The sequence below is a fragment of the Cuculus canorus genome, chromosome 1 (genome assembly GCF_017976375.1).
Source record: "Cuculus canorus isolate bCucCan1 chromosome 1, bCucCan1.pri, whole genome shotgun sequence".
Classification (NCBI taxonomy): Eukaryota; Metazoa; Chordata; class Aves; order Cuculiformes; family Cuculidae; genus Cuculus; species Cuculus canorus.
In genome coordinates, this window is record NC_071401.1 from 135,085,380 (window position 1) to 135,110,520 (window position 25,141).

The 25,141-nt window shown below is 34.4% G+C and overlaps 1 protein-coding gene across 1 annotated transcript in view; it reads right to left on the reverse strand.

The window, feature by feature from the left end:
* Positions 1-271: 271 nt before the first annotated feature.
* BMAL2 (basic helix-loop-helix ARNT like 2) overlaps positions 272-25,141 on the reverse strand; it is a 36,664-nt gene continuing 11,794 nt past the window's right edge. The window contains exons 4-17 of the mRNA XM_054062998.1: positions 22,885-22,923; positions 20,079-20,236; positions 17,290-17,369; positions 16,682-16,774; positions 14,574-14,691; positions 13,606-13,749; positions 11,694-11,934; positions 10,673-10,779; positions 9,954-10,104; positions 8,684-8,739; positions 7,773-7,881; positions 5,326-5,413; positions 3,832-3,940; positions 272-2,560 (exon numbers count right to left, since the gene is read on the reverse strand). Coding sequence (XP_053918973.1) covers positions 2,424-2,560; positions 3,832-3,940; positions 5,326-5,413; positions 7,773-7,881; positions 8,684-8,739; positions 9,954-10,104; positions 10,673-10,779; positions 11,694-11,934; positions 13,606-13,749; positions 14,574-14,691; positions 16,682-16,774; positions 17,290-17,369; positions 20,079-20,236; positions 22,885-22,923 — 1,630 coding nt within the window. The 3' untranslated portion in view covers positions 272-2,423. The remainder of the gene's footprint in view (positions 2,561-3,831; positions 3,941-5,325; positions 5,414-7,772; positions 7,882-8,683; positions 8,740-9,953; positions 10,105-10,672; positions 10,780-11,693; positions 11,935-13,605; positions 13,750-14,573; positions 14,692-16,681; positions 16,775-17,289; positions 17,370-20,078; positions 20,237-22,884; positions 22,924-25,141) is intronic.

Genomic DNA, 25,141 nt, shown 5'->3' on the forward strand with positions numbered 1-25,141 from the left:
ATTCTATTGACCCAATTTAACCACATCCTCTGATAACCTGCACCATGCCAAGAAAGCAAACTTGTCCATATCTTACTAGAATTGTATTGTTATATGAACAGAAGCAAGAACATACTATCTCAACTGTATTAAAAAATATGTATTGATTTCATCATCAATATTTACAAGTGACACTTTCTCCTGTAAGACTGTATTAAACTGGAAAATTTGCAAACAGTAAAGAGAATTTAATTTATTAATCAAGTGCCATGACAGTGATCAATGACTGCAGAAGACTCAAAGTTATTTTTCATTTTTATTTTTTAGGGAAATCCAATAAGAATCCAAAAATAGTGGTTATATAAATCTTGTGCAAGAATTAACATGCTTCTTCAATAATAACATCTGCACCATTTTCAAACTAATTTGGTTAAAAAAAAGAAACTATGTTGAGGAAAGTCTGCATAATTTTAAGTTATTTATTTACTCATTTATCAGTGTTAGCTACAGTATTTCTTGTTTTAGTTAGAATTTAATTTTACCTTATTACTTAAAAGCATAGAAAAGAAAAAATGCATTTTACAATGGCAAAACCTGAAATTCTCAAATTTCATTAATACAAATAGAATTCTATCAATTCCTAGAAAGTGCCTGTTTAATTCTTCCCACTTTGCTCCACGATATAGCCCAAAATCAACAATCTTTTTCACAATCTTTGTGAAAAAAACAAAAGAGTTTATTGCAATAAAGCCAGAGAACAGATAATTTTGGCCCCATGTCTGTAAAAAAAAATCCAAGTGAATGCAGGAAATCACATGCAAATTCAATACTAAAAAAATTCTATAGACTTAAAAAAATAATCTAGCAAGCTGTTCTAGAAAATCTGGACAAGATGCCACCAAAAAAAAAAAAAAAAAATCATTTGCAAAACGATTTGTATCTGTAAGATAAAAAGGTCCTCTGTCAATGCACAGGAAGTCAATGCATGACAAAAGTATATATTCATCTAGAAAAGGGCAGTTAGCCAACAGGAGCAGTGTGACATCTAGCGGCTACCGCATCTATTTGTTCACACACCTCAGCCTTTGTAAAAAAGATCTGAAACAAGCTGCCTAGTGTTACCTTTAGTGTTGAAACAAACGAGACGGGTACTACCATAAGCTCTATGTTTAAATGTCGCTATTAAGAACATGCATATGTATCAAATATCTTAAAATGCTTTCCTTTCGTTACCTGAATTTAAAAAAACAAACAAACAGAAAACTATGCTTTTATGATATACAATCGATGCAACAATTTGTCTAAACCTGCAATACCAGAGATTAAGATTCACTTTTTATATTAATGCTATATTGTTCTAATGCAACCTATAAGTGCCATGTTCTTGAGGAATTTGCTGTAACTAGGATCTGATTCTTGCAAAATTGTCCCCCAATAAAAAATCATCCTATACAGTACATACTTACAGACAGCACTATATTACACAAATTTTTAAAAGTCACAGACTCAAGCAATAGAAAATCACCCTAATCTCTCAGAAAACAGACTGTAAGATACTATAGATTTTCATCATTGTTTCACTAACAGATAGAGCTAACCTCAATCTGAAACCAAGACCATCTATACAAACTTCTCTAGTTCTCAAATAACCTGTGACGAGACCAAAGTGCTTCATTACAGTTATAGCATTATTTTTCTTAGTTTCTACATACTACTCCTCTAATAATACATTATAAAAAGTACAAAACAGTAATTAAGATTTCGTTGCTCTTTTCTTATACCCTTATATTTGCGTGCTGGGGAAGGGGCTATTTTTCTCAAAATGTTCTCTTCTGATTGTTATGGTGATCTAATTCAAATCCTTGCTCCCAGAACTGTATATTTTATTTTCACTTTTGATTACAAAAACTGCACTTCTGAAAAGGTCAAGGAGTCACAAACTTCATCATTTGAGAATTACAATAACTTATGTTACAACTATAGTGTATGCAAATCATTATTTCAATGAAATTTAATAGTTATAAATATTCTTAAATTCTAAGTACAGTAGGCTCTACGGAACGTAACATAGGTAATATTTCTACCATTTGAAACAAAAACAATAAATAAAAGTATTAAAACTAAGAAAAAATATTCCTATACACTGTACAGTACCTTTTGGTTAAAGCTTCTTAGAAAAAATATAGTAATGTGTTTTAAGCATTCCAGTTACAGATGGTTCAATATTAAAATTTCAAGGTTTCCCCATCATGAAAAAAATATTGCATTTTTCCATTAGTGCAGCAGAAACTGTCTCTCTCTGAACAAGGTTTCAGTCTTCAAAAATATATAGACAGTAAGTATGAATTCAAATGAAACATTAAAAAATTATAATACAGTACTGAGGATGTACGGTTGTTGTGCATCACAGATTTCACATTCCTTCTGATTTTGAAAAAGCAAAACTAGAGAGCCCATGGTATATCACCGAGTTCAGCTGGATCTCCAAGTCCTCCATCAGCCTCCAAGTAATTCATAAGAGCCGTCATAGCAGTGTCATCATTTTCACATATTGCGTCAAAGTCCAGCTGAGAATTACCACCTATAAAATTATTAAAATATTAATGTATGCAGTAAAAAAGCATGAAGAGCATGGTAACTTTCAAAACACATTTTAAATAGCACCTTCCTTTGAAGCAGAGGCAAACATTTACACATAAATGTTAAAAATAAAATTAATTAATAGAAATAATGGCTGTCCACAGATGGTCATAAGGACATTCACAACTTGATTTAAGATTACTTAAGTCTTGACAATCCATTTGACTACCTCTAGCTATTAGCCAATAAAACTTACATCCATGCAGTGAAGTTCATGTTATTGAGGCAGAAAACTGCTTTCTACTTTATCACCTTAGTGGGGAACATATTCGCGTACCTGAATTCTCATCTGATGTACTCTGCCAGATGAACTCCTGAAACCTTATAAGTTACTATATGTTAGATCTAGAAATCAGTGCTACCCCCTTGCCTTTGAAAACAGTAAAGTAAAATGCTTTAACTCAAGTATCAATGAAAAGTGTTGCCTTGCGTATCTTGGATAAACATCATTGGATTAATTTTTTCCCCCAAATACTTATTTGAGCATCATGGGGTTTTGTTTTTTCTTTGCTTTTTTTTTTTAAATATAAAAATCTCATAGCTAAACTGGAAGAGCACTATAGGTTATAACTAAATATATAAATAAATAAACCTCCAGTAACTGAGGGAGACTGAAAAATTTCTAAGAGCTGAAATAAAAGATAAGCACAAACATTGCTTTTATAATACTTTGCCTTTTATGTTAAAAACAATACAACAGATTTCTCCTCTTAGAGGGTCAAGGAATCCTATATCCAGACAAGCTGCTGCCTTAGTTTATGCTTGAAAGAGGGAAAACAAAATTTCTTTCTGAAACACTTTGACTAGCCCTTTGTATGGACTATTCATAGGCTGCAGTTAAGAGAGAGATAAAGTGCTAAAAGAATAAATAGTTTACAAAAGACAACTAGCTCCCTTATCTTGCACTGAAATACTTTTCCCTTAACCATCTCTTTTCTGGAGAGAGTGCCTAATTAAAACTCTGGCATGTAAGAATGCAATGGTAAACCCCTGCTACCAGATTTTTGTCATTAGATTCAATCACTGATTAAATTTTGCTCTTTGCCTTTCAGCGATAACACATCTGTTTTAAGAGATCTCTCATCTTGAGACAGAAAAATCTCTTTAAAATTTATACAAAGTTGCAAAGTGGTACTCTCAGAAATTAAGCCATTTATCAGAAATGCCTTTCCCTGCAACCCTCAAGGTACCCACAAGAGAAACAAATCTTACTGAGAAGAGGTTCATTATTGGGAAATGGAACAGCACCCTGGTTTTGTTCTGAAGTCTCTAGAATGTCTGTTTCCGAAGGACATAACTGAACCAACTCTTTATTTGGCACCTGAAAGAACAGAAGTAGTAAAAGGGAAAGAAATGCTAAAACCTAAATTAAGTCACAATTATTACATTACGGAAACGCTATAAATCACTGTCAAAGTATTAAGAACTACATGGAGTAAAGGAAAAATATGCGTCAACAGGCAGGCCTCTGCATTTAAAAATAATTTTCTTTACAAGTTCACATAGCACTGTACTTGGCTTAAATGAAAGGTGTTACTTATACGTCAGAGGTACGAAGGTACAGTGAGGGTATCTGCTTTATTGAGGGTTTAATTCAATATTCAGCAAATTAATCTAGCACAACAAATTGTACTGGTATGTACTTTCCATGTCTACTACCATAAACTACAAATTCCCAGAGACAAATGCCAACACATTCTAGCCAAAAGATAAAAAAGATCCTCATACCTCCCATGTTTTATATGCATTAAAATATATGAATTATAAACTTTTACCTTTTCCATTTTTTTTTGCATCTTGTTACTATCATGATAAAAATCTAAGTAGTTTTAAACTACTTTTTGTAGTTCAGTAAAGTGAGGCTACCAATGATAGAGATGGAAATCACCCTAACACAAATATATCAGAAAAAAATATTTGAGTTTTTTTCTCATTTGTTTCATGTAACACATCCATGCAGTTTAGCAGGGCAGACTTTTTGGGTTGCCTGATTTGTGGGTACTGGGAAAAATAAAAGTTCAAATGCTTTACAAAGCATTTCAGGAAAAAATGGTATACCAAAGCACAAAATAAAGGAAAACCAATTAATACAATGAAGTTATTCTTATATTGAGATGCTGCATGATTTAGAGAGTTCAGTATACATAAGCCAATCAACTCTTAGGAAGAAAGACCTGCAGTAAGGCAGCGGAGAACTCATCATAAAAAAAAAGGGAAGAAGCAAAAATGATCCTTAGTCCAAAACAGTATTGTTAGAAAATGAGAACTGCAATGGGAAGATAAACTGTCTCTAAATAGAAATAAGTTTACATTCAAAGCAGCACTGATGGAGAAGTGTTTGTTCATACAGTGCACAATATACAACATACAATATACATAGGTAAAAAATATATGTTACTCCATAGTTACTGTCAATAACTATGATAGCTGTAGTTTGTGGTGATACCAGCATTACTAGATTAGCAAAAGACCATATTCAATAAATTTTTAAAAACTACTGAAATACCTTCAAAGTAAAAAGTTTAAACATTTCAAGACTGAGAACATCTATCAAATCACACCATAAAAATGATATGCTATATCATTTTTAAAAAGGTTGAGAACATTTAGATTAAAGCAAGTCAGGGTAATTTGGTTCAAACATAGGCTTTGAGCTATCTGATATTAACCTACTTAGGAGATTTTTACAGGCAGTAACATACTCACATTGCTGCAGTTTAGAGTTAAAGCTGGAGAAGGTGACTTTCTCAAGAGATGCGATGGACTTAATTCTCCAGATGGTGAAGAATGCAACCTAAAATTGTATATGTTTAGTTGATTTACCAAGTCACATTGATCGTAAACTGAAAACCAGCCTCTGTTGCAGAACCCACCAGACGTCCCCAGTGATGAAGCACAAGCCAGCTAATCTGCGACAATGTCGTCTTAAATTCTCCTGAAGTTTCTAAATTCTCCTGCTCCAAGTTTTGATAACACAAAAAGTAGAAGAGATCAATAAAAGGCCATGGGTCGTAATTACTTGAGCACACTTTTATTTTTCTGTTGAATCACCAGCAGTGACAGAACGAAGTTTCAGAATTATGCACGCTGAGACAAAAAGATACATTTCAAATACACACAGAATACTGACAACACAAAAGGAAGTTCTGCTAAACTGTGGAGGGAAAGCACAACCATATAACACCCCCTCTACTATTATTTTGATATATCTGTCTTTCCATATTTTCCTAAAATTCCAACTAAAAGTAAAACTCACTTGTCTGTTACCCAGAATTCTTTGAGACACTCCTTATCTTTCATCACCAAATGTGCCACATATGAAACTAACAGTGAAAATGTCATACCAGAGCCCTTTGGACAGCTTGCTCCCATTTCCCCCTGCTCTTCCTGACTCCCAGAGCACAAGGATAAGTAAGAATTGGGGCACTCTAGATAGTTCCGTTTATGTCAGTTTCTCAGATCCAAAATGTGACAAGGGATTGGAGGAAAGACAGAAAATGGTGAATAAACAGTCTATCTTAAATAAGTCAAGTTATTTGTGAGGAATGTTTATTATGTCCCTACATTCCAATATTCAATGTGCCATTTGATAAGCAGTACTGCCATCTCCAAAATCTAGGACAGAAACTCCAGATTGAATAGATTAATGTACATTGCTGTCATTAAAATGATCGTTCATCAGATGGTAATTCAATTCAGATACGCTTGTAAATAAAGCTGTAGGCATAGTCTTGAACTTTTTAAAAATACTCGGTGACACCTGATGCACAGCTCAAGAACAGTCTGTGTCTTACTGATATCAAAAAACACAGAGCAGATTCGGGTAGTAAATCCTATTGGATTCTGTTTGTAGTCACAAAGGTATTTGATGAAAACCAGCTGGTGTTAGACTCTGTTGATCACTCCTGTCTAATTTTGATTGCAAGACAGCAGTTTGATTTCATACAAAAGAAAAATTTAAAAAATAGCATAAAGACAACGACATTGTGAAGAAATAATACGTAATCCTGAACTTCAGCATGGATTTACAAAGTGGAAATTACACTTAACCAAGCTGACAGCCTTGTACGAGGAGGTGACGAGCTTGGCGGAGAAGGAGATAGCATTGGGTGTTACTTACTTCAAATTTAGTAAAGATTTTCGCATTGTTTCCCATAACATGCTCACAGATAAGCTGATGAATCAGAGTCCTACTGAAAGAGTAGAAGCTGACTGTGGCATGGCATACCTAATGTAGGTATAGATTGGAGGAGAAAAGGCTGCAGTGCAGTCCTTCAGAAAGAGATATGAAGGATTTTGTAGATGGTAAGCTCGATGTGAGTTGACAATGTGTGCTAGTGGCCAAGGCGGCAATGGTACCCTAGGGTGCACTAATTACAGTACAGCTAATTACAGTCAAAAGAAGTGATTGTCCCACTAGCTCAGCAGTGGTATAGTCTCACCTCAAGCACTGTGTGTGCACTTGTGGGCTTCACAATACAAGAAGTATATAGAAATACGAGAATGTGTCCAAAGGAGGGCAACAAAGACGGTGAAAGGACTACCGGGCATGACTTATAAGGAACAGCTCAGGATACTGGATTTGTTCAGCTCAGAGAAGAGGAGAGTGTGAGGTGACCCCGTTGCTGTCTAACATTCCCTGATGAAGGAGAGCAGAGAGGGAGGTGCTGATGTCTCCTCTCTGGTGTCCACCAACAGCACATGGGGAAGAGCTTAAAGCAGTATCAGGGAAAGATATTAGGAAAAAGATCTTCACTGAGAGGATGATAAAGCACTGTAACAAGCTCCTCAGGGAAGCAGTTACAATCCCAAGCCCATCTGGCATTCAAGAAATGTTGGGACAACACTCTTGGATATACAGCTTAACTTTTAAGTTGCCCTGTGTAGAGTCAGGAGTTGGATTTAAAGATCCTCATGGGTCCTTCTACTTCTAATTCAGGATATTCTGTAGTTAAATAATATTTTCATTAACAAACAAAATTGTATGCCCAGAACAAAACTATTTATCAACCGGTATCTCATAATGCCGCTGCTCAAACAATTTTATACACAGGACACAATAAAATGAAAATTGAACAACCTCCACATAACCACGTATACTTCTTCTCTATCTTTACTAGAAAGCCTAATGTATGACGTTAAGCATTTATTACCTTTGCAATTCTAATATTTCATTTGCAATTTCGGTTCCTATACTTCCAGCACCGAGAACTGTTCCAGAGGACATTCCAGGTACACTTACTAAAGATTGTTTTACAGCATCTACAGTTAAAAAATCAAAATAAAACCTTAAGTTTGTAGCAGTTTCATTATGCAGCAAGGAACAATCACTTCAAGAATTTATTTTAAAGCAATTCTATTCTGTATCTCTTATTTTCATAAATTAAATTCCTTAAAACACTAATTCATGGGGGAGGGTGTTGTAAATTTCATTCGAAGTACAAAGATAAGCGAATAATAAGATTTGTGAAATGTTCAGTATTGAAATTAGCTTTAATCGTTACCACCTTCAGTCTCTCTCACAGACAATGTGAAACATGAGGAAAAAACACCCTCATGGATTTTTCACAAACTCAAAACAGTTATTAAAAAGTACAATTTCAAAAGCAAAATTAAAAAAACTTACAGCGAGATGAAAAAAACGCATGTAGAAATCAGAATCTATGCATTGCAGAATAATATTAACAACATTTATATCAAAATCAGTATAACCCTATATTCTCTAGGTAAACTGAAATAGTAGAATCACATTTGTTCAGAAGACCAGGCAAAATACAAAGCAGGTCTGTGACAGAAGCATAATATCCTATCAGCCAAAATCCTAGCTCTAGCAGAATCTGCCAGAAGGAAAATACATGCTATAAAACCTTCTGAACACATATATGTAAATGATATAAATTACAGTGCTGTAACTAGAAATTGTCACTAGAATTGGTTCTAAACCAATTAGTCCTCCTTTGCACAACAACTTAGAAAAAAAAATATTCCTGGATTGAGTAAATGTAAAATTGTAATGATCAATCAGGAGATGAAGTTATATCAACTGTAAAGAAGTGACACTTGCCTTCTGCAGGCTGGGAACCATAGGGGACCTGTTCTCCAGCTGACTCGTTATGACCTCTGAGATTTAAATAAACAAATAAATGAAACAAAAAAGTCAGCAAGTCTTTCAAAGGCAAACCCCAGCACACTTATGTTTGAATTCAATAATACTTAACACTGAGTAAAAACTAACATCCTCAAACTGCTAAAAAAAATGTTTCCATGTTCAGTCCTTTGTACTGTTGTTTCTGAAGCACTGGGTGAAATATTAATTTCTACTTATTCTCCAAATAAAGAAGAAAGGCCAATATAGTTGTCTGTGTTCCACTGACAACAAAACAAGGTTGCCATTTTTTCTCCTAGGAAGGAGACCAGTTAACCAGAAACAACTACTATAAGGACAGGTCAGTGGCTACTTTCTGCTAGCAGCTGCTGCTGCCTACTTTCCTTCCCCTAGACAGCTGCAGATGCCCACATCTCCAGGACAGGCAAAAGTGGCCTTTGTTTGTTGCGCAGCCTAGACTGCCTTAAATGCTCCTCTCCTCTTGGGGAAAAAAAAGACATGGGCAAAACAGGTGGGTGATGTTGACCTAAGACCTGAACCAGCTACAGAGTGGGTAAAAGGCCTCCTTGACAACGTGGTTTAATGGAAATAAAATCCACTCCATCTCCCTTCTCAAAAACCCAGTCACTGGCAAAGACCTTTGGTGTCATTTAAACAATCCAAATTATAGCTCCATTGCAAGGCAGAGAGAATGAAAAAGAATTAAAAATAAAGAAGTATTAAAGACACATTCACTCTCTCACAGGCTCCTCCCTTGCAATCAATTTAGAGAGAATCTTTTTGTCTCGCTTAGCATTTCTACGCTTTATCAATTATGCTTCTCCACATTCTGACACATGATAGGTAGGGTAGCACTTCAAACTAGGTCAATTGACACACGCAATCTTGTAATACTCAGAAGGAAAAGCAGAACTATCTTCACACTTCCCATTTATTCATATCTACTTTTCTTAAACGATCATTTCTTCTTCTAATCAAACTCTTTCACTTCTTTTTTTCTACCAGGAAACAGCAGTTTCCAGAGCCAAAGCCAAGACTTAAGCCTGAAGTAAAAATAACTAGTAAATGCAAAAAAAGAAATGTTCTTCACATGGTTATTCAATGACTTTTTGTGCAGTGTTGATATTTTCTAATCCTGTTGTGCTTTTTAAACAGGTTGCTTCTGTTAATGTTAACTGTAATTAAGACAAAAAAAATAACACGGGGATTCATATCATGAATTACTTACAATACCACAGTGTTGTTTGATACAATGTACTCCAGTTCTTTGGTCCAGGGATTCATGAAACTAAACCACTGACTCTTTAAAGTAACAAAAGTTCCATCTTTTGCTCTAAATTTGTAGGAATTTGTAAGTACTTTCTCTTTATTCTGCAACACTAGATAAAAAAAAGGAAAGCTGTAATCAACATATTCATACTTAGATAAAGTTAAAAATCTGTTTCACAGCACCATAAGCCCAAAATGTTTCTGATAGCCAGAAATACAAATTAAATGCCAGAATAACTGATAAAGCAGGACAACTAAAGTTTCAACAACATTATTAATCTTATGCTAAAGCCCCAGTACTAAGTTTCTGTAAAACACTAGTAGGGGAGACTCCTGACTTTGTGAACTTTAGTTCAGCATCTTTAATTACACTATCAAGTGCATTTGCTCTCCAGAACTCCTTCCTCATCTTTACAAAGAACTGAAGCAAGAGGTTGAAAGAGCATTAACATTACTCTCTTGTGATTTAAAGCACTGCACCAAGATTCAAGACAACAGAAGTTTCTCCCTGCTTTTATTACAAGCTTTATGCAGGCATACATGCAAAAGTAGAAAAGGACAATGCAAAGATTGCCTAGTTTTATTAATTCTCAGCTTCTGTTTTCGGTATTTGTACTGTTTTCAAGCAGTAAATGAAATGTAGTTTTGTGTAGTCTGGGAAGACCAATTATTTTGTACCTTCTTTATGTTTTTCAGCTAGATGATTGTGATCATCTTGATGGCAGTACTCGTAACAAGAAGTTCCTAGAAGCTCTTGTGGCAGATACCCTAAAATTGCTGTTGCACTGTTAGAAATAAAAACATGAACTACAGCAGATTCAAACAATTGCAAAGCTTGTTTTCTTCAGTATCAGACAAAGCAGAAAATTAATATTTAAAGAAACAGATTATTGTGTTCATGTTTGGGTAAAAGATACAGCATTAGCATAGCTCTAAAAGTAGTACACACTGCAAATTATCCATATGCAATGAGTGACAATTCAAAGACAAAATAACAGTGTCTAAGCATGCAAACCACATGTACACAATATAATTCTGATTATTTGGTCTTCCTATTAGCCAATCAGGGCATTGAACAAACATAATGAGTTATTAAAAATAATTTTGCTCTGTCACTTTAAGGAATATGTTTAAACTAATACTTTAAAATGAAAGATAAGATGACTGAGAGCAATACAAAGCCTCCAGTGACAATAATGGAATTCAAAATGATAAGTGGCAAGTTAGTCTATGCAACAAATAAAAGTCTGTTTCAAAAAGTTCAGAAGATAGGAGCTTAGTTTCACTTGTAATGATAACTTGGTACTTCTTAAATATAACGTATTTGTCCCAAATATTAAGATTTTAAGAAGTTAAGATTTTAGCCTTTAACCTAAGATTTTAGGTTACATGTTTATGACTTAAGTCATATACATAGCCGTGAAGCTCTAACTTGAGATTTTTCTATATGTATAAGTACTCGAGCACATTTTAAAACATATTTTAATCTTGCTAGCTCTCCTTTTCCTTTATAAGTTATGTTTTATATTTGACAAAGACACAAAGCCCAAATTCTCAGATTCAGAATGAACTGCTTCCTCTGTACAGTGCCTTGAAACTCTACCCTGCTTGAGAAATTACAGTTCTGACAGAAAGTATTAGAGAATTTAACTGGTGGAGTAATTTTCATTTTCTCTTCATGAAAGAACAAAAGGCTTACCGCTGATCTACATAAACAAATTTTCCATCCATGGCAAATCGTGTAACAAATTCTGTTGCCTTGACTTTTATCTCTCCACTCTTTTGTGGAACAATATAAGGGTGTAACCTCCCAATTGCAACAAGACAGTTAAAGTTACTACTGTCCTTTTCTACATCATTTTCCTCTTCTACTCCGACCTCATTAGGAGGCCAGTTCTTCATATACCCAGTACAATGAATGGTACAGTATTTTCTGTGATCTAATAAAAAGAAATAAGAAGCAGTTACGTTTCAAAAAGTACACTGAATTACTTTTTGTTTTTAATTCTGTTCATGATGAGACCAGCAATTATATTTTATAGCCTCATACAGCTGTTGTAGGTAAGCATACGTGATTTTACAATTTTTAAATTAATTTTGTACTAGTTAATTTTGACTTACCTGGGGTGACTGCTTCTAACCCTACGTAAGATTTAGGAAGAGAAGTTATAGGTGTTGGCAGTTCAAACACAGTCTCACAGAAAAAACAAAGGTAAAACAATAGTTTGGTAACCGACAGATCAATTTATCTTTATAGGGTTTCTTATGTATTACAATTAACTGGAGAGACACTCTGAAGCTTCCAAATCAATTTACCTTTTGTGAACACGATGATCTTAACATACGCTTACTGCAATTGCTAAAATAATTAGTTTAACAGAGCAACTCAAAACAACTCAGCTTATTTTCTATTTATCTTAGGCTTCTGAACTCAGTTTTCTGGGAACACAATTTAAAAGTCTTAAATTACAGCACACACTGTCATTAATTCCTACGGCTGGCAGACTCTTTGCTGCCTATATAACATACAACATATATACATATATACATATGCATCCAGGCATTGAGAAGATATTATTTGTCTGACTGTTAACTATGTTTCCAAAAATTGCCAAAGTATTCTTGATATCCCTACTGTGAACAAATTCTGCTTTACATAGATTTTACTGCATGAACCCTCTTGACCACAGAAAACATACTCCAATTCTGTAAAATGAAAAATTGAGGTATCCTACCAAGGCTTTGTCACAGATTGCAAAGGTGCCTTCCCTCAATACTGCTTTTCCAAGAAACATTAATTCAAATTAAATTTGTATCTCACTGATTCAGTTGGAACATCAAGGGAGACTGAATTCTATTTACTTACAATGACAGATCTACTTTAAAAGTCACTATTACATGGTATATCTCAAATATAACAGGTTACATTAAAAAATAAAAGTAGGATGACTTTTTCAGGGTCAAACTTAGCATGCCTTTCAAAAAATCAATACTAAGGTATTAAACAAAAGCTAGAAATTACATTTAAAAAAGATACGTTCACTGAAAAGTTTACAGGAGTATACTGCTGTACAGGCATAGTGAAATATGAACTAAATTAAAATTACTGGAAAAATGAATGGAATTACACTAATAAACTACTATTAAAAGCAAAAAAAAAATTCACACTTTTTAAGTACACACAACATAAAATGTAAATCAGAAAAAAAGTTGGTTTACTTGCTTTTTTTCCTTCAAAACAGCAGATTTTGCAGGCTTTATTTAGTTATCTTCAAGACATGCGTTATTTAGTTTCATTCTTCTGATCTGCTCCAGCGCTTTCAAAAATTTCCCTGAGACTTCTAAAATTTGACTACAACAGATCATGTGCTCCTAAACAGCCACTGTAACTCAGATTCCTCCCTCCCTCCCTCTTTTCCAGGAGTGAATAGGGAGGAGAAAGAGTACGATTAGACTGCTTTTCAAAACACATCTCCAGTATGTATTTACACTTCTCTACAGCTACTTTGTGAAGTCAGTGATAACTACAAGAATCACGCTAATGACTCAGAACTTAAATACGCCAAGTTTCAAGACAGAAAGCCCCCACTTCAGCTACACTGTTTGAATACCTTTCTTCTTTGGGTTGGGCAAGCACTCCTTTTCTTCTTTGACTGTGGTCCTACTACATTTTATCCGACAGAAGAAGGAACGTCGAGCACCAGAATTCAGTCGAGCTGGTCCAGCTTGAAAATCTGTGTGTACTTGCAAGCCAGCTTACAAAAATTTAGTAAAGTAGTTAAAAAAACCAAAATCCAATAGTAAAAATATAGAATACAAGGCCTTTTCTTCATTTTAGCTTTCAGTACATTCTCCTTACTGTTTAATTGCTTAAATTTTGTCCTTGCCATTAAAAATGAGAAAAATCTAATAACTTAAATAGGGCAAAGAAAACTTGACTGTCACACAGATTCCAAATTCAAAAAGAACTACCAAACTAATTTTAAAGCTTTCTTGATATTTTGAAAGGTATTTTAATAAATATGCTTTATAAATTTCCAAGTTCTATTTGATACAAGGAAGAACTGCAAAGATGCTTATAAATGCCAGCTATAGAATAGTGATTAGCTGCACAGTACATAATGGTTTCCATATTAGAAATAACTGTAAATGAAATAAGAGTTGGTTAAATTAGGATTGACACTTAGCATTTTCAGAGAAGACAGTGATTCTTGATATTGAAGTATTTTATCCCATGTTCGACTACATCAGGTCTTTTGTATTGACAAGACCTATCAAATACAAGAAAAAAGAGTAGTATGTCTGGTAGGAAGAATGTCAGACCACATCTTTGTAAATGTTTTAACAATGCAAATTTCAGTAATTCTTATTATCTAAAATAAATTCTTTTCTGGGCTAGCTTTTAAACTGTAAGTGTATTCTAAACAGCAGACAGGCATTCAAATAAGTTTGGTTCACAGAAATTGTACTTCAAGTTTGTACATCCACGTGCCTCTGAACACATGAATATGTCCTGCATAATAACTAAATTTATTAGCATCTCTTTAAAGAAATCTAAGTACATGCAAATATGACTTACTTTTCCCATCTATGAGCTTCTCCCTAGGAGAGACATCTGAAGAAGAAAGTTGCTCCTTAACTTTTGCAACATCTTTTGGATGCAAGTAATCAAAGAAACTTTGTCCAATTAAACTGGCCTATTTAAAAAACAAACAAACAACACAAAAAATCCTAAAAGAAATGAGACTCCACATTTATTACTCATCTCAGAAAAACAGCTCTCTAAATCATTTAAAAAAAGTTCAAAAAAAATATTAATCTAAACATCAATATTTTGATCCTCGTTTAGTTTGCCATCATTTAATGTTATTTTCATAAAAACAGGGTACTAAAAATATAATTTGTTACTTCCCCTTTGAAAAATAGCAGATTTAGTTCAATATTAAAAAATAGTTTAGCAAAACCAAATGCTGCATTTATGTACATAACATGATTTTTGATCCTAGCCAAAGAAGGTTACACACAAAACTCCACTCATAGATTATTGGCAGGGAAGAATGTAAGGGAATGAGAAGAAATATTAATGCTACCCGATGACTCTGAGCTCTAATTTGGTTGGAAACAAAGGCATCACTGAGCCATGAACTGCATGGAAGCAGAGGTCAGCTCACTTGAGCACTCCTTACTAGGGGATATTTACAGGAATCTCTATAGTCGGGATACATTCAACCTGCTGACTCTACTGATTCGAAGTAACTGGGTGGCTGCACTACTCTAGGCAGCACTACTTTCTTTTGAAATAGGATGGCCTAGCTAGGTTTATTTCATTGCTTACCATCACCATAGCAGATCAAATCAATGGGTAGAAAGAAGCTGTTTTGACAAGAAGTGTTCTAGATTAAAATTGAAACTCTTATTGGACTCCATGCCACTTGCTAGGTGATCACTGCATACATAAAGGGGAGTACTTTTCCAATAAACCAGAGTCAAATAATGGGTTTAATGAAAAGCTTCTAAGAAAGAGGTATAAACACACAGCCTCTAATTTGTCCAGTCTTCATCTAACCGTAATGCAAAGGAAAAATGCTGAGTACCACTGAAAAAGGCTAACAGCAGCCTTGTCAAAATATATAGGTGTAACAAACAGATTAGGCCACAGCATGGGATTCATAACCTAGAATGATTCCCAAATAAACTAATAAACTCATGGGTTAAGCCAGTCATGTTCTCTGAACCTCTTTGGCTGGAATACCGAAGATCTTATGGGTCTGGAAGTAGGCATTCTGATGTGAAAGACTCCAAAAGGCACTTTTTAGTCCTTGAATAAATTCAGTGTAGAAGGTCTTTTTTCAAAATAAAATACTGCTTAGTGCTTGCTCCAATAAGAACACTAATTTCACTTTCATTTAAAAACATAGCTTTGGTTTTTAAATACTAATAATATTAATAATAGTAATAATAATAAACATCACCATCATCATCAATCTATAAACCAGAGTCCAGATTGGTTACCATTCCATTTTGAAAGAAATTAACATAGCAGAAATGGTTCCAAAGTTCTCAAAGTAGACAGATGGAAGCACTGTTGTAGCTTCTGTTTTGGGAACAGAAGTCATAGATACACAAATTATCATGCCTTGATTATCTGTGGTAAATTATGTTAAATGTCATTGAATGGAAGGTACTTATATTTTCCTATTTCTCTTACTTTATAGGCTAAGATGTAGTTAAGAGTACATATACAGATAGCTCTTGTGGATGAAGTGTTATGTAGTGCATCTGAACATAAAGGCATTAGCAAAGAAAGCTTTAATTAACTTCCACTGCTGAACGACCGATTTTCCTTGGCCTAAAAAATACCCCAAATCACTTTACCATTTAGAAGAATACCTCTTGGAGACAGAAATTAGGACATCTTCAAATTATCCCTTCCTCTCAGACTAGCAGTTTTCTTCTAGATGATCAATTGAAATCTGGTGCTATGGCTCTGGCCAAGAACACTGACTGTACTTGCAAATATCTAATTCCAGGACATTCAGCCTTCCTCTGAAGGAGGTTAAATCAAAGAAATTACAAGAAATGATACACAAGGACTGTTCTTTAGTAATATGCAATAAAATGTAAACATTTATAAGTTTCTAAGAAAATCCAAAGTAAAAGTAAACCAAGATACTAAATTATAACCACCTGATCATAATTGAGTATTTTGCAAACTGATTCTGAGACAAACAGAATTCTTCCTCTGTTGCATCCAACCACAAATAGGAATCCATCTGCAGCCTGAAAATATAAAGACACTGTCTTTAAAAATATACAGTTAAAATATACAATGAATATTGATGACTACAAGAAAACACACTTTGAAACCTGATAGTGATAAAGTTTTTTTAATCTGATAAAGTAATAAATGACTCCAGAAAGCAATTAAGATTGCAAGGACCAAATCAGACTACCGGCACCTAAAGTTTCTCAAACACAGCATTGGGAAAGCAGGCGGCCAGCTGCAAAACAGCATGTATATTTCAATAGCAACATAAAAAAAATATGTATTAAATATGCAGATTTTATACAGATTTATTATCCCTTCAAGGGCTGCTGTCAGCAATGCTCACAAATAAGGTTCTGTACCCATTCATGAAAAAGCTTCTATAGTTAACAGAGTTTATAAACCAGTACTTGCCAAGTACATCAAAGCACTTGCCTGCAGAAAAAGATGGGGGAAAAAAAGCACCCTCCAACTAAAAGCTCAAGCTTTAATAAGGACATCATTTAACCAAGAGCTCCCTTACACTTACCCTAAGGATTAACTGTCGGAGCTCATCATCCTTTAAAAATGCAGGTTTATACCGGACTTCTGAATAGGAACTAGTGGAACCTTGAAAACAGAGTATTTGTAGAGAGAAAGTAAAAATTTACAGTTTAAATTTACTTTTAACAGAATTCTGCTTGGCTTGTATTTAATAAATTTTCTTTGCAACCACAACAGCTGAATAAAAAAATATTTAAAAAAAAATGGAACTGTTAAATATAAAAAACCTCAAACATATGCTAGCAATGAATAAGCATGCATCCATTTTTTTTTTCTTGGCCCTTTTTTGACATACAACACAGAAACTTCTGTTCAGATATCTTTAACGTACTCTTACAGAAATGGTATTGTAAGAACTGAATTTTGTAGAAACATTTCATAGGCCTATTTTGGCATCCTTAACATTTGCGTAATCTGAATAATGCCAGTGTTATCAACAGTCTTTTGGCATGAATAATTCTTCATTAGTACTATATATCCAACAATCCAAACCCCACTCTATTGTGGTTAAAGTGAATGTCTCGTTCACTAAATGTAGCGAGACTGACACTACATTTACTGTTCTAGCACTCATGGTAATGTGCAAAAGCAGACAAGGGGGGCTGGGAGCGTTCGTTAGAGCTTGGCGTTGTTCGCCTTGAAGACCTTGGAAGTTGATAACGAAGGAGCCAGCTAGCAGTACCTACTACAGAAAGCTGGCTGCATTTGGTTCAGGAGTTTGAAAACAGCCAGAGGAGACTGAGTGCGCAAAGTTCAAAAAGAAATATATTCAACCCGAGGAAGACTTCCTACTTCATCCCTAAGACCCCGGCCCATGACCACCAGGAGGCACTGCGCAGGCGCAAAACTGGAGTGAACTTTCCAGATCTAATTACAACACGAAGCTGGGAAAGGGTATGAATATGTAGTAGGCGCTTATACCTATGCATGTCTTTACACTATAAGTAGCTGCTTGTTAAGCAAGCTAAGAGGAGAACCCCCTTGCATCCCAGTGCTGTAAATAAACATACCTGCTTTATAACTCATTTTGGGTTATAGGGTTTGATTCCGCAAAACAATGGTTAGTAATCTGAAATATTTTTTACCCATTACAAGCATTTCCACAACTTTTTCCAGATATTTTTGGAGGTAAATAGTAGCTGAAGTTTCCAGCAAATTTCAGCATTCCCTGTAATTCCACATAGTATCTTGTATTTTCTTAAAGCTTTTTTTTTTTAATAAGATAAATAGAATAACTGTGCTGGATAGAGTCCAGTGCTCATATTCTATGTATTTGTTAAAATACAAATGTAAAAGCCAAAGATTTCTTGCAGTCGTTTGTTTAAATTGCAAGTGCAATTACTGTCCTCCTAATTTGTCACATTACTTCTTTACGAAAATTCTCAGCTTGCTTGGGCAAACAGGCTACTCGAAACCCCTTCCAACTCAAAATTATTCTGATTCTATTGCTGTCAAGTTCATAGCATAATCCCACGCTCCTTTGACTTACGTCTGATGGAGTTCTTATTAAGATATGTTTAGTCACAATCAGTTTTTTTGCAATGCAGATAGCCTTTGATCTTTGCTTACTGTTGATCAGATTATCATCCTGAAACAGTAGTGCCAAAAAAATAAACTCTTGTGTGCTGCTGCTAAGCCATGCAATATAGAATGTGTATTTGCATATGATTTTTTTTAGGGGAGAAACACAATAGCAAAAGGAACAAACATAACCTGGCTCGATCCTGACATTAAACCATTAACTGAGATCCATGATTAACTTTGCTACCTGATTGAGCATATAAATATTTGATAACTATTTTTCTTGGTAAATTTTTCACATTTCATAGTGTTTAAGAGTTTAATGTAATCAAAGTCATCAACCATTCTGTTAAAGTTTTTGTTAAAGTAGTCCTTTTGACTACTGTTCTTGCAGGCAAAAAATAAGTTTGAAAGATGATTATGTCCAAATGTGATTTTTTCTTCAGTTTTATGAAGTTACGCTGTAAAAGATAGAACCTATCATGGAAGTGAGTTCTCTGTGCTCCCTATCACTATAACTACTTACATCAGTTTGTTTATGTAAGCATTAGCATAGTTTCCCACTGGTGAGGAGACTTTTTTTCTAATCTCAGGATAAACAACTCATCAGAAGTATTTGGTATTTTATAAATGACTCAGCCTTCAATTTAAAGCCTTCCCAAAATTTAGTTTTGACTGGGTTTCTTGTATTTTTTTAAATAGTTTTTTTTTAATACAGTTGTAAATTTCAAAGTCAACAGATAAACGTCAAATTCTAGTAGACAGACAAAGCACTGATGCAATTAGAAATATGGGAATAACAAACAGGAGTGTGAATGCCATCAGCTTCTCTGCTAGCAGTACAGATATTGGCATCAGTAGAGCAACACAGGTATTACTATTACAGAAAGTGTGATGGAAAGTGAAGAGATTACAGAACACAAATTTAATTTGGGGGCTGGAAAATACCGAAAGACAGATGTGATGGCTGTAATTTTAAAAAAGAATCAAGGAGTAACTTGACTGCAAGGCATACCCTTAGCAGACAGAAAATAAGACACTGAAGGGTGGTTTTTTTCCTATTATGCTAAGTAAAAAGAAGACATTAAGTTCTAGAAACTACAAAAACATGTACGTTTAAATGAAGAACAGACTCAGAACAGAACTTAGCAAGGAAACATAAAATAAATGACCTTTGATATATTTAACAAAGAAGATACGCAGTATAACTCCCGACAGAACAAGGACTTCCAGGATTAGTTTCCTAAAACCCACCTTTTAATGATTTTAAGTGTTGTACAGCCATTCGTAACACTGTAAGCTTGTCTAGCTTTCTTGCCATAGGATTGCACTGAGGTATCATAGCTGACAATTCCTCTATCAAATTATTCATTTTGTCTCTTCTTCGTTTTTCTGTTTGACTGTGAGCCTCTCTAAGAAGAGAAATTATTTTAAGAAATTAGTAGAACAAGTGATTTTCCCCATAATACGAGAACTCAATTTTGGAAACAGAACATATCACAAGTAATACTGCACTGAAACAGTTTTTCATATACTAATATTTGACAATCGAATTGGATTCACCTGAACAAGGCAGAAATTATCACAATTACAATGTAAAGTATTCAGTGAAAAAAACACGTCAAACAAAAACTTGATTATATGTGGCAGGAACAAAAGTCTATGAGGACTTTTAAAAATTAAAATTTTATTGTGACCCTAATGTCCAAGTGAATACCTTCACACCTTACTGTATACCAGAGAACTTTTGATGTCATTAATAACAACTGGAAGACATTTCTGCTCCCTGGCTCTATCAACACCTGACCAGTGTAACTAAAACAGGGTATTCATTCTACTTTTTTTTTTTTTAAACAAATACTGTTGTTAAAGCATCTTTGAATTCTTGTTTTATGCAAACTCACAACTATAAGAGATGAATGATGTGTTATCTCATTATCATAAAACTACGCAGATTGAATGAAGACACAAGCACAACCATTTATTCATAGCACATCAGAAGCAACAGACAACACAATTACATGTGATTATAAGAGACGTAGTGGAAACCAGAAGAAAAAGCTATGCCTCATCTAATTTCACTAGAGGTATTTCAGAAAAGCTTTCACCTCTTAAGGTGGTAAGAAGGGTTTCAGCCTCTGTGCACACTGTGTCACAGGTTTCATCTCTTGGTAAGCCTCTGTCCAGCAACTCAACCACAGAAAGAGAGCTTATCTTCTTGGACTGTTTACAATCAGAAAACCCCTTCTAAGGCATATGACAATGAACATCACTAATATATTTATAACTCGGGGCACTTTCTCTTTAATTCTTTCTCGTGGAGTATGTTAGCTTTTCTAGCTCACCTCCCCTCTTAGACCCTCTAGCAGATCAAGAGAAGTTTAATTCATTCTATTCCCTCCTTACTCAGAAGGCAAACTAGTCACTCAATTAAAATGAAGATTATTTTCCTTTCTGATTGAGACCAGATGCAGTGTAGTTAATCAAACTGAGGGACAACATGTTTTGGTTAACTGATCTCCAAAACTCTTCCTCTTAAGCATACTGTAACAGAAAGCATTAAAGGCAACACAGTTCACTACACCTAGCCGGTTGAAAAAGAACAAAGTACATTTTTAAAGACTTAGTCTTCTATAATTTTTATTATTTTTCACCCCAAATAAATCCCCCCCCACACATAAAAATTCTGGGGCATTCATCCAAGCAATTAGCTTTTCTCTCTCTAAAGCCGTTTAAAAAATTCAAGTTTTATCAGTTATTCTCAGCGCTAGAGGTTCGCTCAACTTTTCCTCTCTGTTATGTAGGAAACAGTCAAGTAATACACTGTGTGTGCTTCTTCAACTGTGAACCTCAGGAAGACAAATACAAATATCTGGGGAAAGAGAACAATCTTCCACAAATCTCTAGGAATGAATAAGAAGTTATAGAAACTTGACTAGGAGGATGCAGAAATTTAAATGATGACCGGATGATTAAAAAAGCCTGCTGTTACATTCACAAAGGGGAAGGGAGAAAAGCAAGTTCCCAACAAGCTTGTGAAAAAAAAACACTGGAGGGAGATAGTTCTTAAGCAAACCTTCAAAGTGCCTTCTATCAACATATTTTTCCTCCAATTAATGAGCAAAATTAAGGAAAAAAAAAAGATACACAACATTAAAGGTGTTAACGCAATGTACAGAACAGAATCTTGTATGGCAAACTGGAATACTCCATAAGAAAAATTAACTTTCGAGTTAAACAAAAAAACCTAGAAATGTATTTTGGAACTCTTTTTTTTTCTTTCATTTAATTTAACTTACAAGAACACTTCTAATTATTAGTTAGCATACTGTATAAATAAAGCTTTTGACAGCAGAGCTGATTGTGTATTTCTGCTTTGACATCTCTGCTCCCATGACAAATGAAAGACACGTCTTAAAAAAAAAACCTTCATAAAACAGCTCTAAGTTTTACTAAATGGATTGTCAATAGTTTAAAATATTTGTTTGGATGAATCATGACTGCATTCAGTCACGCAGCATTTCAAATCTTACAAGTGCTTTATGTGAACTTCCATTTGGGTTCAGGTAACATATGAATTCAAAGTGACAGCGCTTACACAAGGCAAACCTTGACTAATTCTGTATAGAAAAACTTACTCCAGACCAAGTATTCTTTGTTATGCTTTAGCTGAATCCATTTTCATATCAGATAAATTTTAAATACATCCAAGGCTAGACTGATCTAGAAAAAAAACAATTCTCAAATTCATACAGACCAAAAATCAGCTTTTCCTTTTATACACAACTTGACTCTACTATATTTAATTCTCACCTTGAAAATTTTAACCTCAGGTTTCTGCTAAACCACCTGAGATACTCTGCAACAGAAATTCATTAAAATTGGGAGAAAATAAAATCCTCGAGGAGGTTCTAAAAATTACTATACATTTAGGGGAAAAGCGAATGAGTTTACTGTTAAGTATTTGACAATTTTAATGAATGTTACCCACAAATTCATATTTCACTATTGTGAATACTAGTATTTACTAACAAAATGTAGATTTATTGTAAATTAATACCTGAAATCTTTTATTTTAACATGTTCTTCATCTTCACTCCTAGAGAAAACAAGATACAGAATTTTACATTCAATATTTAATAGTAAGCACTTCCTTCCTGCCACGGATTCAAGAAGATATAGAAAATTTTACAACTTTACTATGGCTCTAACAAAAGCAAACCCATAAAAATTCCTACTACAAAGATATCTAGCAAGTGCTGCATAAGAGAGGAGAGACCAAAGCATAGCTTCCAATACACACAATTATGTGAAAATATTACAGGAACATTTTGTAATTACAGAGGTATTTCTATCATGGGGAAAACAAAATCAAGGTAACATTCAAATAACTTAGGTCCAGGCTTGATCTTATTTTTTAAACTAAAATTTTACAAAACAGATAATCTATTCACGTTTTTAGTTCCAAAACCTTACTGTCAAAAGATGACAAAAACACCCCTAGTCCGGACTGGGCCTAACATATACTTTAAATACTCATGATCAGAAAAAGGAAAAGTTAAATATTATCCCATACCACACAGCAATGGCTGGAAAGTCTACGTAATAAAATTGTCAGTGAAAGACAATCACAGTACCTCCTTCATGATAAATACCAGGCAGCAGGAAAACATAAAGCACAATTCAAACAAGGGTAATGATCTTTTCTCTTTCCCAAGATCATTGTATTCTTCACCATCGTCTATTAAGAATTTCAGAACATGGCCTAACGGGTATCTTGCAAATTCAGTATAGGGTAGTTGGTACAGGCAGTTCCCATACAAACACTGGCTACTATTTTCTTTAAAAGAAAAACAGATACTTTTACAGACACTTTTAACCTTTCTAAAGCAGTTCTCCAGCTTTTTTTAATTCACTGGTGGAAATGTCTCATGCAGTACTCTAAGCTCTGTTTCAGAGGAAAAACCTGCTAGTCTATGACCAATTCAGAAGACGTATATGTTGTACCAGGAGGATAAGGAGGCAGGCCAGTCAGTCAGCAGCCGTTTCCTATGAGGAAAGGACAAGGAAGCAGGAAGTAGAAGGACAGTCGCAGATTACAGCTTTAGGAAAGACCTCAAAAGCTGCTTCTACCTGTAACTAAGCACTGACCCTGGCAAGGATCCAGCAGCCAGAGGTGTTAACACATGATTGAGAGATCCAGTTCTTCAACTTCAGATTTCACTGGAACCCAGGGTTCTAGACAGTCTGATAAGTCCAAACACAGAAATAGGTTGGGCTCACAAGACCCTAGGACTTTTCTTCAGTGAAACAGTTTCAGATTTAGACGAGTTAGCAATAACTAATATTTTTCTTTCATTTTAAAGGACATTTTTACCAGAAATATGCATATGCTATGAAATCCAACAGAAGTGACACTGTCTGACTGTAAGAGGAGAATAGGTAAGGGGAAGCCAGACCAACTGCAATGCAGCATGTGGCCCTATTAACTAACTCTTTCTCCCTCAGGAGCTCCACTTGGGATGAAACTAGAACAGTCACAGATTTCAATGGATTTATATACCCTCTGTCCAGCAGCTGTTATTTTACTGATATAAATAATACATTGACTACATGAACATAGCGTGACATTCTACCTCATTGCTGCAATGTAGGTATACTTAATTGTTACTAGAAAGAAAAAAATCTGTATTATTCAGGAAAAAATAAAGAATACCACGTTTTCCTCTTTTTTTTTCTCAACTGATTTATTAAACACACTTTCTCATTTCTTGTAAAACAGAAGCAGAGGTTTCAAAGACAGAAGAGCTTTTTCATTCACACTTTTCCATCATGAGCACCATGGAAAAATCCACAAAGAAACAATCAATTTATTGCCAAAGAAAGATTTTTACAATACTCAATAAGCCATACACCAACCATTGACAACAAGGATAAAAAGGAGTAGTACACAGCTGTATATAAACAAATATATTTTCTAAGGTATCCAGGTGCAGAAAAATAAATCACAACAAGTAATTACATAATTAATAACTATCACATAGCATATACACACAAAAGGTTTACTTCTGCTGCAGAGCCAATCTTAACACTGGTTTGTCACCATGTAATAGCATTATTTTAACATAGTTATGGTAGTTCTATTTTAAACACCTGACGAGGTTAAAAACAAACAAACAAACAAAAAATGTTTACATGCACCAGTCCTAGAAGAGTATGAGACCTTTCCTCAGACTTCCTATTTAACTGTTACTTGTCATTCGTTCCTATTCTTACCTTAACTTCAACACTAACAAGTCTGGTAACAAGATTCACCT